The sequence below is a fragment of the Ambystoma mexicanum genome, chromosome 6q (assembly GCF_040938575.1).
Source record: "Ambystoma mexicanum isolate Mex_15411 chromosome 6q, UKY_AmexF1_1, whole genome shotgun sequence".
NCBI classification, from domain to species: Eukaryota; Metazoa; Chordata; class Amphibia; order Caudata; family Ambystomatidae; genus Ambystoma; species Ambystoma mexicanum.
Genome location: NC_090937.1, coordinates 396,457,426 through 396,473,272, shown reverse-complemented (window position 1 = coordinate 396,473,272; position 15,847 = coordinate 396,457,426). Strand labels below are relative to the sequence as shown.

General features: G+C 47.1%; 1 protein-coding gene across 3 annotated transcripts in view; it reads right to left on the bottom strand.

The window, feature by feature from the left end:
- Window positions 1–1,898: 1,898 nt before the first annotated feature.
- The window catches only part of CLGN (calmegin), a 510,795-nt gene continuing 496,846 nt past the window's right edge, over window positions 1,899–15,847 (bottom strand). For all 3 annotated transcript variants that reach the window (XM_069630884.1, XM_069630885.1, XM_069630886.1), the window contains one exon: window positions 1,899–2,857. In XM_069630884.1, the coding sequence (XP_069486985.1) occupies window positions 2,738–2,857 (120 nt within the window). In that variant the 3' untranslated portion in view covers window positions 1,899–2,737. The remainder of the gene's footprint in view (window positions 2,858–15,847) is intronic.

Below are 15,847 nucleotides of genomic sequence, written 5' to 3'. Positions count from 1 at the left end.
GAATCCTAAGCCTAAATGTGAGTTAAGTACCTTTTCAAAATGTAACACTGTCAATGAGCTGGTCTTAAACCTATATCCCTATGCATGCTGTGGAGGGGTGCATGACTGAGAGAACCCACACCCACACCACCTCCCCCACCGGCTGTCCATCCATCCTCCACAATGGTGTGTTGCTACTTCTGCTCTTGAAGCTGCGAGCTTGCCCATTCAGGAAGAGGCTACATACCGAATATGTCCTAGATAAAGTGTACTATTCATGCAGGCTCCCTGTAACTAATGTTCTTGTCTGAAAGCATATAATCTTACTGCTGGCATTTGGTAGTTGGGCACAAGTGCCCATACAATAGGAGCCAGAGCATTGTCTTTGTGGCCATAAAAAGCGCATTCATTATTGTGAAAGGTGTATTCACTAACACACTCGTATTGGCAAGCATTTTGGAGGATATTGGCAGCAGTGGGTGTGGGGGCTCAGCACCACCACCCTTGATTGTGATGACATTCTTAGAACGCGGCTATCATCTGCAATGTCTGTTTTGCTCATGGAGTGTACTTGTATGCAGCTCCTAGGGTTCTACCTACAGGAAACAAACTGGACATTTCTTCCTGGTATCTGAAATTACCTCAGTGCTGAACTTTGTGCGTACTATGTGTGGTGCTTCCCCTTTAAGGGAATAGCACGTGGCGGAGTGACGTTGCACTCCGCCACGTGCCCTATAAATAAAAGGGGCGTTCCCGGCCGCGGGAGTGTGACCGGGGAGCCCGAGCCTGACGCATGTCTCTGTGTGAGTTCTTTCCACAGCGGGGGCCCGTGGCTCACGGAACAACACAGTGGGAGCCAGGGTTTCCCCCACAACACTATGGTGGCCCACAGGAAACTGAAGCAAATTTCCCACGGCTAGTATCCAGGACAAAAGGTGGCAAAAGTTGGTTGTGGGGTGGGCCAATATTTGACAGGAGCCCGCTTCTATGTACTGTGTTGCTTGCTGGCTCCTCCCGCCTGGTCATCTGGACCCAGACTGTTGTACTGTGAAATTGCTTCACCTCACAATGTTTCCCATTTGGAGTTGTGGGTGGTGGGGAGTGGGGGGCGGTTCCCATTGGAATTTGCTGTGATATTGCCTTGTTCAACTGTCAGCAAGGATTTGAATATTGCATTACGGGCACTGTCCCAAGATTGTATACCAGGTTTATGCCAGTGGTTGGTTGGCTCGAGTATGAGACCTTGAGGAAGGGGGGTGTATGGTAGCTGATCTGGAGTGATGTGAATACATTATGGCGCTGGGTTGTCTCAATAGTTCACCTTGCACGGCAGTAGAATGCTGCTGAATGGGAATGTATACCAGATCAGAGAATGTTGCTTGAATGTAGTGTGTGTATGAATCCAAGAGTGTCAATTGGGCCTGAGAGAGTATGCCCGAGGATGGACCAGTATCCCTTGTGATAGAACTAAACTGTCAAGTAACTGGATTCTGTTAACTACTGTAAACAAAGGAATATTCTGTCTACCTGACACACAAGTCTACATGAGTGTGGAGTACATTTTCAAGTTATAATACAGTGCAAAGGTTTCACTCTTTTAATACAGTATCCATATAAACTGTTGGGGGTCAGTAGATTATTTGACTGGTGATGGACATATCAATTTTTCCAGAGTTGGGAAGATGGCACTGATGGGCTGTGATCTGCTTCCACTCTATTTGCCTTTGCAATGGGGTTGCATCCCTTGAAAGGTTTACATTTTCACAGTGTAAATACGCGTGCCCTTGATTTGACTCACTTGTATCCGATCAAGTTTATCTTTTAGGATTTGCATGATATCTTCTAGGACAGATAACATTTCTGCAGCCTTCTTAAAAATGGCAATCATAATGAAATTCATTGCTACAACTCAGATTGTAATCGTTTTTATTTTTTTTTTTATGTAAATAGTCCATTGCAATGTGAGGCCGTTTTCTTATTCTCAACAGTGTTTGCCAATATGGCTGTTATTTTCCAACTATAAACATCTAACACAGATATGGATATTTCAGTAAACGACACATTTTATATCGTCATACACAAACCATTATTTCATGAATGACTCGGTTATATGTACATAAAACATTATATGATTGTTGACCACAAACAGAATTTCAGCTGAAACCAAAAATGTAAGACTATGTTTTGCATTTTGACAAATAAAAAAAGATTACCCCGACAGAGTGAGCTGCTACTTTTCCCGCCTCAATATCCTTCTCGAGCAGTGAAAATGATGCAGAAAGTGAGAAGTTGCAGTCGCCATCAAAAGACAATTTTGATGAATTAAGTTGTCTTTAAATATTCAATAACCCCTGCCAAAGAGAGCACTTGACAAGAGGTGAGGCGCGGACTGCAGTACGTTATTAATTTAACGAGCATGAAATGTATTTCCTAACTTGGCATCCTGACATTTGTACAGGCTGCAATTAATTTCTCCCGTCATATTTGTCAGTGGTGCAATTGGGCTTCTCACGTGAATGGCAATCAAATGCCTGCCATCAAAATGGCGACTCTCTGGAGCTTGCAGTGCAAATGGAGAACGCGCTCATCTTTCATTTCTCGTCCCACCGCGTTAGAATACGCAGATCCGTCATAAATCAGGCTTTCGACACATTGGAACATTTGGGTCAAGCGAAGGGGGATTATTCGTTTCATTACAGTACTTTTTTTCCAGCCACCTGGGACTCCAAGCACACTGCATTGGTGGGCATGTACATTTCTACAATACATGAGATGTGAATACTACTTCCGGCGATGAGAGTTCATCCTTTGGAATATTTCTTTTTCGTAATAGTATTGGTCCATTTTCCGACATTGTGATTCCATAGTCTTCTTCCAGCTGGAAAGCAGAACAGAAATATAGGTTAACCAATTGAATACCAAGGACAAATATTGCAAATTAGCAGATGATGCCATAGATAGAACTATCACATTCCTGACCCCTAGACAGTAAGTGTCCTGGATATTCTGTAAAAAGGTAAGGTGTGCATGCAGATCATGTGAGCAGTCCAATCTGTGTGTGCCAGAAGCCTGTCCCACTGTCCGTTTGGCCGATTTGGCCGCCACCACTACAAACTAGTAGCAAATAAGAGTTCACAATGCCAAGTTGTTCAACAGTAGGAGCTCAGAGATTTGGAGCCTAAAATGCTATGGTGTAGCAGAGGGCGGTGGAGGAGGGCAGGCGCTGCTTGCAATGTAAGGGACACAGCAGTTCCCATTTAAGGCTGCATTAAACATTCTTTTACATTTATAATGATGCGTTTTAGGATTGCGAGGGAGCAAGAAAGCCCAGCCAAGATGGTTGTTCTCTGGTAAGTTATGCATCCCAGTGCCCTTTCAAAGTTTATGGGCCTCATTACACGTTGTGCGCTAAAAATCTCAAATTACCGGCATGGCGCTCTTAACGTGTCCGCCCTCGCAAGAGGGCGCTAATAGCGTACCATTACGAGTACGCGGACACGAGCATTGCGCCATGGCGGTAATGACCCTACCGCCATGCCGCTAAAGACCTCAAAAAGTGTCTTACCGCCTTCGACGAAAGTGCAGATAGCACCTCCACCCTCTATTAGCGGTGATCGTTAAATTGCAGAACCGGAAATAGCGTCATCGCACAGGAACGGGAAAGAGCACGGCGGCCATCTTTAAAAACACAATCCATTGCCATCCTCCGCCCCTGGACCTGTTTGGAGTAGCTTGCAGTTGGAAATCATCAGGGACACCCTCAACATGCCCAAGGCATTGAAAAAAAACACTGACCGGCAGCGGAAAGAAAAATTCTCCTCAGAGGAGCTTATCATGCTGACCCAGACCCTAGATGACAATGCCGCCGTGGTCTTTGCCTGCGACATGCGGCGGGAAACTCTCATGAAAAAAAAGGCAATCTGGGCTGAGGGGTCATGCCCGCGTCGCTGGCACACGCATTGGCAACCATCATGGACTACTTGGTACTCATTTATCCTCCTAATACTCTTTGAACAACTCCTATTCATGCCTTGGTCTTTAATATCCATTTGCTCGACTTTGGTTCTTTCTTATTTCATTCAACTTTCATTCAACTAACTACATTTACCACAATGCATCTTGCTACAGTCATCAATTCCTGGCTAGTCTCATTCATCGTTATTGGGACCACAATCCCCAGAAGCCCTAGCGGCCAGTGCTGCTTCCACCTGCACAGGACCAGAGAGGGAGGAGGCAGATTGTCTTCAGGAGTGCTCCTCCGGGTGCTGTCAATTAGCCTGCCTCAGAACAGGGCAGGGCTGTACATAAGCAGCTGCCTGCAGGAGCACATGTCTTGCATCTTGAGATCTCCCTGCTCCTGTTTGCCTTGACCCTTTACTTTGTATGCTGTTCCTGTTGCTGCATTATCCTGTTTTGATCCAGTGCCCTTTCCGGGCTCCCTGCCTTGCAGCTGATCACGCTCCGCTGCCTTCTACCTACAGCCCTTGTCCTCTGGGCTTCCTGCCTTGCAGCCTATTACAGTCCTCTGCAGCCCTCTACAGTCAGCGGCCCTGCTTCTCTGGGCTCACTCCTTGCTGCCCTGCTCTTCTGGGCTCCTTGCCTTGCAGCCTGCCTCACTCCGGCTGCCTACAGTCCTTGTCCTCTCGGCTCCCTGCCCTGCAGCCTGCCTCACTCCGGCTGCCTACAGTCCTTGTCCTCTGGGCTTCCTGCCCTGCAGCCTGCCTCACTCCGGCTGCCTACAGTCCTTGTCATCTGGGCTCCCTGCCCTGCAGCCTGCTTCACTCCGGCTGCCTACAGTCCTTGTCCTCTGGGCTCCCTGCCCTGCAGCCTGCCTCGCTCCGGCTGCCTACAGCCCTTGTCCTCTGGGCTCCCTACCTTGCAGCTTGCAACCCTCTGCTGTCTCCAAGCCCTTGTCCTCTGGGCTCCCTACCTTGCAGCCTGCACCTCTTCGCTGCCTACAACCCTTGTCCTCTGGGCTCCTTCCTTGCAGCCTGCTCCCTCCGCTGCCTACAGCTCGTGTCCTCTGGGCTCCTTCCTTGCAGCCTGTCTCCCTCAGCTGCCTACAGCCCTTGTCCTCTGGGCTCCCTGCCTTGCGGCTTGCTACACTCCTTTGCCTTACAGCCTGTTTTACACTTAGCTGCCTACAGCCCTGCTCCTCTGAGCTCCCTACCTCGCGGCCCTCTTCTTTTGGGCTCTCTGTCTGTCGCCTACTACTAATCTCTCTCTGTCCTGTTCTTCTGGACTCCCTGCCTTGCAGCCTACTACAGTCCTCCGAAGTCCACTAGTTTGCCTGCACCTAGTCCCACTCTTGACTGCAGACCTGCCTCCTACTTTGCAGCCCTTCTGTTTTCCTGACTGCTTCTCCCTTGTTCTCTTCCTTGAGTCATCTGTACTCCACCTTAGGTTATCTACTTCAGTCTAACTGCCTTTCCTTCATTTCCTTCTGCTAGATTGCTCTTTGACTTCCTTTTCGCTGGATATATCTGTTCTTGTCTTCTCATGTGTCTTATGTAATCCCTTTGTACAAAGCTTCCCTGTTGGTTTCCGGCAGGCAACCTCTGCCCCTTTCCTTGTCGCGTTTACAGTGTTACAGACACCCACTGCTGTTGTTCCCAGCCATGAGCATACAGCGTGGGCCTCTGTTATAGCAATCTGTGCAGAAGGCTGGAGTTTCCTAAGGTTCGAGGAACACTCTTTCCCATTTCAGCATACACCCCAAGAGGGAATCCAGTTTGTTTGTACCTTTGTATCTTTTGGCCCTTTTGGCTCACAGCTATAGTTTCCTACTCTTCTTTCTTGTTGAACTTCCTGCTGTGTGTGCTTATCTGCTACCTTACTTCAGCACAGCCACCCAAAACCTACCTGAGAACCCTGTGCCACTCTTGACAGAATGCCATTCCTGACACAAGGTTGCATTAAAAGTCAGTGCTGTGGGCACCACTACCCGCAATGTGCGTGAGTGCCGAAAGAGGTGGGATGACCTGAGACTCCGGGTGAGAAGCATCCTTGCCGAAAACCACCAAATTGCCACAGCAGGTGGATCTGGGTTGCCCATAAAACTTAAAGAATGGGAGGAGACATGCGCCAACCTCATTGGCGTGGAATGCATAGAGGGAGTCGGCATGATGGAGCATGGAGTGGCAACCACTTCAGATGGAGGTGAGTGTACACATGAAAGCATGCAATGTGAATCTACTGGTCCCCTCAAATGTGAGCCCAGAATCACCTCATGGATGGGCAAACATCCACACATGCATCACACCCTGCCCATGTCAGTGTCAGACCCAAACACACACACATCACCAGAGGCAAGTGCCACACACAACCATGCATGGATGAGCCACTCCACTGACACATCACCTGTATCCTTTACAATGTAGTCCAAATGACCACAACTGCATCATTGATGTATACTGCATTAAGTACATTGAACCGTAACCAGTAACATCCCCCTTCTTGTCCCCTACAGGCTCACATACAGACAGTGAGGATGCTGGCAATGCATCACTAGCACCCCCTGCGCATAAGATACAAAGGGCTTTGGACACAGAGGACACCCCCACAACCTCAAGTGGCAAAGGCAGAAGGGTCCAGAATCTGAGTGCGAAACATCGTTGGAGCTCCACTTCCAAGCAACAAGTTGCCACACCACCAACAACTGCCCCACCTCCGGTAGTTAACCCACCACCACCACCGTTCCTGGCCACAGAGGGCCCACCCTCAGCTCCAGCTAGTTCAGCAGGAGAGGCGGCAGCCACTGCCCCACTATCAGATGTGGAGGACCCCACCGATTCCACATGGAGATGCACACCCCAACCCCCCCGGAACCTCTGAGCCATCACCTCAGCACACACCTGGGTCCAATGTCACTGGCGATGAGAACATGGGAGCTTTTAGTAGCCCCCCGGTGGCTTCATCTGTTGACCTGGTCCCATCACAGGCCACAGCAGCCGCACCACCAGGACCCAACACTGCCCTCGACCTGGCCAGCATCAGCCAGCGGCACAAGAAATAACTGTGCTGGTTGGGCAGCATGTTGAGGAGGCTGCCCGTCTCAGGGCAGACATCACGGAGACAGCAAGGCACTCCAGGGAGGGGATGGAGGCAGGTACAGACAGGCTGTGTGGGGAGATCATCCGAGTCAGGGAGGTCCTCACACGGATAGCGGACTCATTGGACCGCCAATTCCCACCACCACCAGGACAGTGTGCCACATCCTCATCTGCCAGTTCGAGGCAGACAAGCCCCTTCCGCCGCTCCTCACGCACCACCAGGTGCACCTCTAGTCAGCCTCCCAATGCTGGTGTTGGCAATGGCCAATAGGGAGTGCATGGTGAAGCCTCTGCGTGCATGGCTGGTGGGAAACATTGTGCAAGACATGTGGAACTGTTTTGGGGGGTAGCGGGAAGGGTTTTATGGGACTGTTTTGGGGGGTGGGGGAAGGGTGTTATGGGACTGTTGTGGGGGTTGGGGGAAGGGTGTTATGGGACTGTTGTGGGGCTGGGGGGAAGGGTGTTATGGGACTGTTGTGGGGGGGAGGGAAGGGTGGTGGGATGTTTGGGGACATGCAAATGTTTTGCTTTACGTTCCTTAATACACTGGTGTTTGAACAAAACACAGGCTTGTACTTCTTCATTGTGTATGTGTACTTTATTGACGCCATGGTCCATTGTGCGCTTCCAAACAGATACCAGTGCACTACTACTCATATCCATGTGACAGTACGAAACCATGTTACTCAGAATATTTGGTTGATCAGATGCTGTCTCACAGCACGTCCCTCCTGGCCATCCCCTCTTGCATGACCTGCATCCCCTTCACCTCCGTCCTCATCACCATCATCATCCTCATCAGGTGCGTATATTTCAAAGTCAGGGGGCAGTGGCACATTCCGTCTGATAGACATATTGTGCAGCATGACACATGCCATGGTGATCTTGGCCACCTTCTCATGGCCATACAACAGAGCGCCACCAGATCTGCTAATGCACATAAACCGTGTCTTCAAAAGGCCAAAAGTCTGCATGATCACAATGCGGGTACGGGTATGTGGACGATTGTATTCCTCTTCGTGCCTGTTCTGTGGGTCCCGTACAGGGGTGAGGAGCCACCTCTTCAGGGGATAGCCGGCCTCACCTGTATGGGGGGATGAATGGGGTCCTGTTACTGTTCAACTCAAGAGCGGCCTCTTCATATCACACAAATGGACTTTGCATTGTTATTGAAGTACACAATTAACAGCATACATACAGATGGACTGTGTGACTGCAATGTGCAAAGGTGAGCTCGACCATGCAAGTAGACATGCCCCATGAATGCCTCCAACAGTAATTGGCATGTCCTGGGTGAGGCCAGGTCTCAGGTGTCCCTGGGCCCAGGTAGATTTGGTACCACACTGCTAGTGTGATGCCATTCCAACATTGATGTTCTCATTCTGAGAGGCATCACTTCAGTGGTGATATAGGTGTGTGGCGCTATGCTATGGCTAGGGGTGATCCCTTTGCATGCCTTCAAGGGCACATTGCATTATTGTTGTTGTGCTGGACTAATTCTGTATGACTATCTTGACGGCATTTATGACATTTGCGTATTTTGTGGCGTGGGTTGTTGTGCAATGTGGATGTGGATGGATGTATAAGGTTTGTAGACCTGGATTGTCATCTATGTTGTGTAGCTTATACTTGCATGTCCGTTCATCTGAAGTACGTGGCGGGCTTCCCAGATGGACATTGGCGTACATCTGTATGTGCATTCGTTCGACGGACGACACGCTACACCCATTTCGAGTATGTATCTCTCCCCCCCAATCACACCCAGTTGGAGAATGTATCTCCCCCTCCCCCATCACAATGACTTGTGCTTGTCCTGCAAATCACCAAGTAGCCACGAACGTTGTCCGGCTTGTCGCTCCATGTAGCGTGGGATAGTTGAGTTCCGCAGTACCATGGAATCATGGGTTGATCCGGGGAAACGGGCACAACAATGTGTGATTACCTTGTTGGCATCACATACCATTTGGACATTGATGGAGTGGAATTGCTTCCTATTTCGGTACACTACTTCATTGTGATGTGGTACAACCAATTCCACATGGGTACAGTCGATGGCCCCGATGCAACTTGGGATGCCTGCCAGTGAATAGAAGCCAACTTTGGTTTCAATCTCCTGGGCAGTCCGTGGCATGAATGTGTTCAGGTGCATGCTTCAGGAGGGCATCGAGTACCTGGTTCAGTGTGCGTGAGAATACTGGTTGTGAGATGCCATGCATCTGGCCCACTGTATGCTGGTAGGTGCCTGTGGCCAGGAAGTGGAGCATAGTCACCACCTTCAGTAGAGGGGGGATGGCAGTTCTGATGTCTGAGGCTCACACAGAGGTGTGTGGTCCCACCTAGGGTAATGGCCAACCCCCGCTATCCTACGGGACTGCTCTCCAGCAAGTCTTTTTCCTTGGGGCAACAGTGTGCAGCCCCAAATGATCACCCAACCAAGTTATCTCACAAACATTAGAAGATGATTCGGCCATCTTCTTTCCTTAGAAAATATCCACCATACAACAGACCATCTCTAAAAACCCAGCCCAAAAGAAAGCACCTTCCTTCCCTGAGGTGTCATTCCTAGCCTCCTTCATCACCTTCAGGCACACCTCCACCTGGGAACTCGTTAAAGCAGGCACCAGAATGAATGCTTTTTGAAACAAGTGTTGCTTTGTACAGCCAATACCATTGAAGAAATGCCTCCCCCCCCCCTTGGCCCAGTACTGGTAGCCTTTCTAAACCGCTCCTTTGAACATGGAAGAATCCTACATTGTTTTGGTGGAACCAACACCCCTCTTCTAAAATAAAAAAAAAGTAACAACACACCTGTTGTCAATACACCATTCATAAGCAAAATCTTGGAAAAATGACAACAGTGCAATTGCAGGAATCAAGCGACGCCCACGTTTTTCTACAGGGTCACCAGCTTGGGTTCCGACAAATGGGAGGGACACAAGTGGCTCTCTTGTTAGTTAAGCAAGAACTAACTACTGGTTATGCTGGACAGAAACGCTCCACTGATCCTGACCTTGTTAGACCGATCTGTGGCTTTCCACTCCACTAATCACCAGATAGATACTGCCGAACATGCTCACATCGATGAAGGATGTCAAAGGTTGCATGTTCAACCGGACTGACACCTTCCCACACAGTGCAAGTAAGATCTGGCACCTCTCTTTCATTGGTATTCCCCAATAAATGTGGAGTACCTCAAGGTTCTGTCTCATCGTCTTAGTTATTCAACATTTGTATTACACCGCCTACTGGCTACATCTCCCATTTCTCCTTTTGCATCTTAAATAAATGCAGATGATGCAGAGAATTATGCCTTCAAACTACAGGGTAATGGTAACTATGCCCAAAACATCTCTGAATGCGTCTCATGCATCAAATACTAGGTGATTGTCAATAGCCTTTGCCTTAATGCTGCAAAGTCAAAAGTCCTATTCATATTTTTACCCATTTCTTCACGCTATGAAAAAGTAGAATATCATTGATCCAGTTTACATTTCACTCATTATACACAATACTGGCTGAGGAGTTTTTAAAGCCCAAACATGTTTAAAAAGAAAGTGTTCAATTACATTACAACTCTCAGGGTACTGGAGGATTCAGATTTCTGCCCCATAGCAAACCTCTCATACAGTCTTTTCCTGGTAAACCTTTTGGCAGATTTAGTAAGTTAATACCCCATTTTTTAAAAGCCCAATATCACACCTGTTTGTTGCAGTCTTTGCTGTGCTGTTTTCTGTCCTTGGTCTCTGGGCCACATTCCCTGGACTGGCCCTAAAAGAGGCGGCTCAGGGAATGCCACCTAGAGAAGACCACAACACAAGAGGAGGGCCGGTGGTGTGCATAGCAAACAGTGGGCCTGGAATACTGAAGTCCAGGGCTCCGGTGCAGTAAAGTTATTCACAGTGCTGTGGGAGAACTCAGGGACAGGGGAGGGGTGTAACACATCAGGATCAGGTGGGGCAGGTGGGGGACAGAGTCAACAAGGGGGGCAAGATGGGACAGGGTGGGGTCATGAGGGGGATTGTAGGCGCTTGGCATGGGTGGGGGGGTGAAACCCACCGAATGAATACATGATCCCAACTTGTGGAGGCTTGCCTGTGTCAGTTTAAAAATAGAGCTTTTTTAGGAGTGACTTCCAATGGGCGGGATATAGACCTTGAGCTTGAGCCCTTTTTTCACCTGATCTGTCAATGTTGGGGTAGAAGATTGCTAAATAATTATAATTTGTGGGTAGCTCCAGGCTCTCATCTTTTGCAAAGACATGTTGTTTCGGTTTGAATCCCTGCCAAACCACTTTTGATTTACCAGATTTAATTTTCAGGTTGAGATCATCACAAAATCCAGCATACTCCTTTAACAGGACTGCCAATAGTTCTTCTGTTTTGCTAAAACAGTGTTTTCTGCGAATATGAGCAAAGTAGTTAGGCGACTTTATTTATATACAGCATAAAAAGACACACAGCCACGACACAGCCCTGGCGTACTCCTTAATTTACAATCAAAGGTTTGGTCCGTTTAGCATATCCCCTTTATTGGACCATTGCTAGATTATCATACACTGATTTAATACATACCAATGAAGCATCTGGACTCCCAGGCATGCTAACACTGACCACAATATAGGCTTTGATGTGGTATCAATAGCCTTGCTCCAGACAATAATAATAATAATAATTTGGCATTTATATAGCACTACGAACCCTCAGGTATCTGAGCGCTGCTTATTGTTACCCACGGTGTGTGGTGCTCAGAACCTGCGTGCCACTTGACCGGCTATAGGTGCCAGAAACCATTCTCCTTCCTTACTTGGGTACTTTTCAGCAACAGCAGATGAAGATTAAGACATTGATCTAAAGTACTTTTCTTTTCCTGGAAATCTAATTGGAATTAAGAAAGTATTTCTGCTTTACAGAGATCTGCTGCTATAGCATTTTGTCTAGGAGTGTTACATACAATATTGCATGCAAATCATTAAGGGTAATGGTTCTATATGAACAGGGCATACTTTCCAGGCCTTGAAATACTGTTACTTTAGGGACTTGTTACTATGAATCTGGAATACACTGAAAGACTTTTTTGAGAATAGCTGCCTATACCATTATTCATGTTTTATTCACATGCACTGGTATACTCTGCGTGCCCAAAGCTTTTCCACTTTTAAATTACTTAGTTACTTCTTCTACCGCCTGTATAGATGGAAACAATTCTTCTCCATAGTTCTGGGTATGATTCACTTGTATGAGGTTCTCATTGACCTCAAATCTCACCTCTGTTTCTTCTTGGTAAATGGGAGCCACACATCATCCATACCAGCCGGACGCATGCATTCCCGTTCCATGGAATCCCTCATCAGTTGACCCACACACTACGTCATCAGTTGACCCACACACTACCATTCTCTAGAACACTCTTTGATCGTTAAACCTGGTTGCTGCATATAGAGAGGCCCAAATGCTCTGTACGTTTTTCCTTTCATTTGGACCCTAAGTTGTTTTCATGCTCTTCTCACAACCCATAGGGTCAGGATATTGATCTTTGTTCTTTATCTCTTTTTACAGGGATTCCTCTGCTTTTCTACATTCAAAACCAAACCAGCCTCTCACTCTTCCTTTTATTCAACCCTTTACTTTATTTATTTCAGCTGAACATAGATCACCGATTTACTACTTTTGTCCGGTATCATCTTTTCTTCTACATCTGACTTTCAAATATGAATTCAATGTCTGGGAAGATATTAGAAAACCTTTTTGTGTCAGAACTGTCATGATTCCACCTTCGATTGTATTTAGTGCCTGCTATGTCCAGGGGGTCCCGTTTGCGTATTTAGCTTGATTATACTAGGATTTCCTCCTGCTGTCCAGTGTATAAAAGCACCACGAAGGGATCATGGTCACTCTCCAGTTTCCTCAGGACCTGAAAATCAATTATTCTATGCCAAGATTTAAAATGTTTACAAATATATTCAATGATACAGCATCTGCTGAGCAAATCTTAGCATTAAAGCCACCTAAGAGAACAAATACACGGAGGTGACACCAACCTATAATCGACAGTTTCAACTACATTTAATAGAATTGTAGATCCCTTAAGTGGGCCTCGGAATATTTTCCCATCTTTTGCTCGGGGCATAGTACAAAAGTATTAATAGTTCACTAAGGTATGGATGCATCCACTTAATGCATATGATGTTGGGGGTATCCAGTTATAATATCGAAAAAAAAGTTGAATGTAAAAATGTAGAAAAAAATAATGTGGAAAAAAAATCCGAATGTGTTTTTTTGGTAATTTGTATGGTTTTTTTGGGTTTAGGTAGTATAAATAAACTGGGGGTTGGGGAGAACCCCCCCATTAAAAAAAAAGAATTAAAAAAACATTCACATTTTTTTTTTCTACATTATTTTTTTCGACATTTTTGCAGTCGACATTTTCACTATAAACCGATGTTGTTGAAACCTGTTTGCACTTCGTCCCAGAGCTGTGATAATGCTGGGAAAAGCCAAACAGAAAGGGATTCAGAGGTTCACCCCATCTTCTACATTTCAGCCCAGTTGTCAAAAATAACAAATCCTTTGACCTTCACTGCAGAAACTGCCATGTTCTTGAAAGGTGAAAATATTAAATTTCTTTACCCGCTCCACCCACTCGTGGTATTCAACCCTTTTCACAAAGCCTGTTGCATTCCAAGCGAATCAACTGTAAATGCCTCCCGCAAGCCTAACTTACAATGACAAATGTACACTTTTTGCACTGTGAACTGCAAAAGAAAAATGTGAGGGCATGTTCTCCAGTTTTAACACTACATAGTGAAAATTCCAACAAGCTACTTTCATGAAAGGTCTAACTTAAATGATTCACCTTTTGCAATGAACCACCTTTTTACTATGAGCACATGCACGTTTATGCTGCACGATTAGAAAATGCATTATGATAGCTTGGTCATGACACTTAGAAAGCCTATTATGGCAAACCGGCTAATGCGCCTAGAGGACTATCTCACATGGACAGCCTGATCATACAGTGGCGTCAATAACAAAGCTCCATCCGAGCCTTAAGGCACATATAAACGCACCACTTCGGTGGACATCTGCCGCAGACATGCTACCCACACGCATGCATCAGAATGCAGAGGCAACCTACGATAAATTCGGCCTAGCTGGGCACATAGGGCCTCATTCCGAGTTCGGAGGTGTTTGGCCTAGCTGGGCACATAGGGCCTCATTCCGAGTTCGGAGGTGTTTGGCCTAGCTGGGCACATAGGGCCTCATTCCAAGTTCGGAGGTAACCACGCCGCTATTTGCGGCATGGCTGCCTCCGAACTCGTCCAAACTCCGGACTGGTGAATGGAGTAATTACCGGTCCATTCCAAGGTCGGAGGGACCAGTAATTCCCCATTCACCAGGGCCATTCCCCATTCCCATTTGAGTCCCCATAGGGCTCAATGGGAAGGGGGAAGGCGGCAATAATGGTACCGTAAATTACGGTACCGTTATTGACCCTGGAGTCCCTTTGTGGGTCCCGTCCTTAACAAAAGCAGGCGTTAAGGAAGGACCCACAAAGGGAACTCGTAGTAGGGCGGTAAGGGTTTAACGTCACCGGTCTCGTTACCGGTGACCGTTAACCCTTACCGTCCTACTCGGAATGAGGACCATAATGAGTCTTTTGCACTCACACACTCTCCTGACGTGTCTCAGGCCCCCTTCCACATGCCTACTCTCTTGGGTTGCTTAGTGAAGAGCCCAGCCAGCCCATCTAATTCCTTATCTGGGCCAAATGCACACACACATTCTAAGCCTTTTCTGAGAATGTTCTCATACTCTAGACTGCGGTCCCCAAGGGCGTTCCCACCACAAGCACTTTGAGACCATGTTAATGGCGCTATATAAATGACTACTACTACTACAATTATATGTAAAGAATGAGCACACATTGGTGATGGACGTTTAACATTGAACCATTATAACGAACAGATCAGACCGGGACCAGCATCTCACGTTTGATGGTTGAGCATCTATAACACTCCGAATGAGAAATCCTCAATATGCTTGCAGGGGTCATGTTGTATGGAGGCCTACTTCAGAACTTGTGTATCTACCCTCCATCCACACCCCCCAACCACTATAGTTTTTCTTGCATTTGATCTCCAAGCCCCTGCGACTAGGACCTGTCCCACTATTGGCCTTCATGGCTAATCTACGGGTGTTCACGCTCACCATGGCCACATTATTACCTTTCTTCAGCACCATTACACCTTCCAAATTCCTCCCTCCTCTCGATCTCTGCTAAATGCCTAGACCCACTTCTGCGGACTAAGTAAGACCTACTATTGCAGACTCTGTGAGAAGTGACTACCTCACTCCTAGCCAGTGGATACTGTGTTATGCTACAAGCCCCATGCCAAACATACCTTGCTCTATAGCTTTCAGAAATGCAAGACCAGGTTCTCGCACTAAACCTAAAAAAGAACATAGGTATAAGACTCCATCGATTGCGATTTTTTGTGAACCCAGATCTCTCTACTACTACCCACATAGCCCCCTCACAGGCGTCCATGCCTGTCCTCCCTATGTTTCCCCTGGCACTTGAGACCCTTCATATCAAAGGAGCTCTCATCAACGCTAGATCCCTGATCGCTCATGCGCTAGATATAGCAGATCTCATCTCCGCTAATAAGCTAGATTTTTTAGCAGTCACAGAAATGTGGCTTCACCCGGCAGCAGGACCATCCCTTTTGCTAGCATTTCCTGGAGACTACACAATCATCAGAGCTGACAGAACATCTAGCAAAGGTGGAGGGGTCGTATTCATTGCCAAAAATCAGC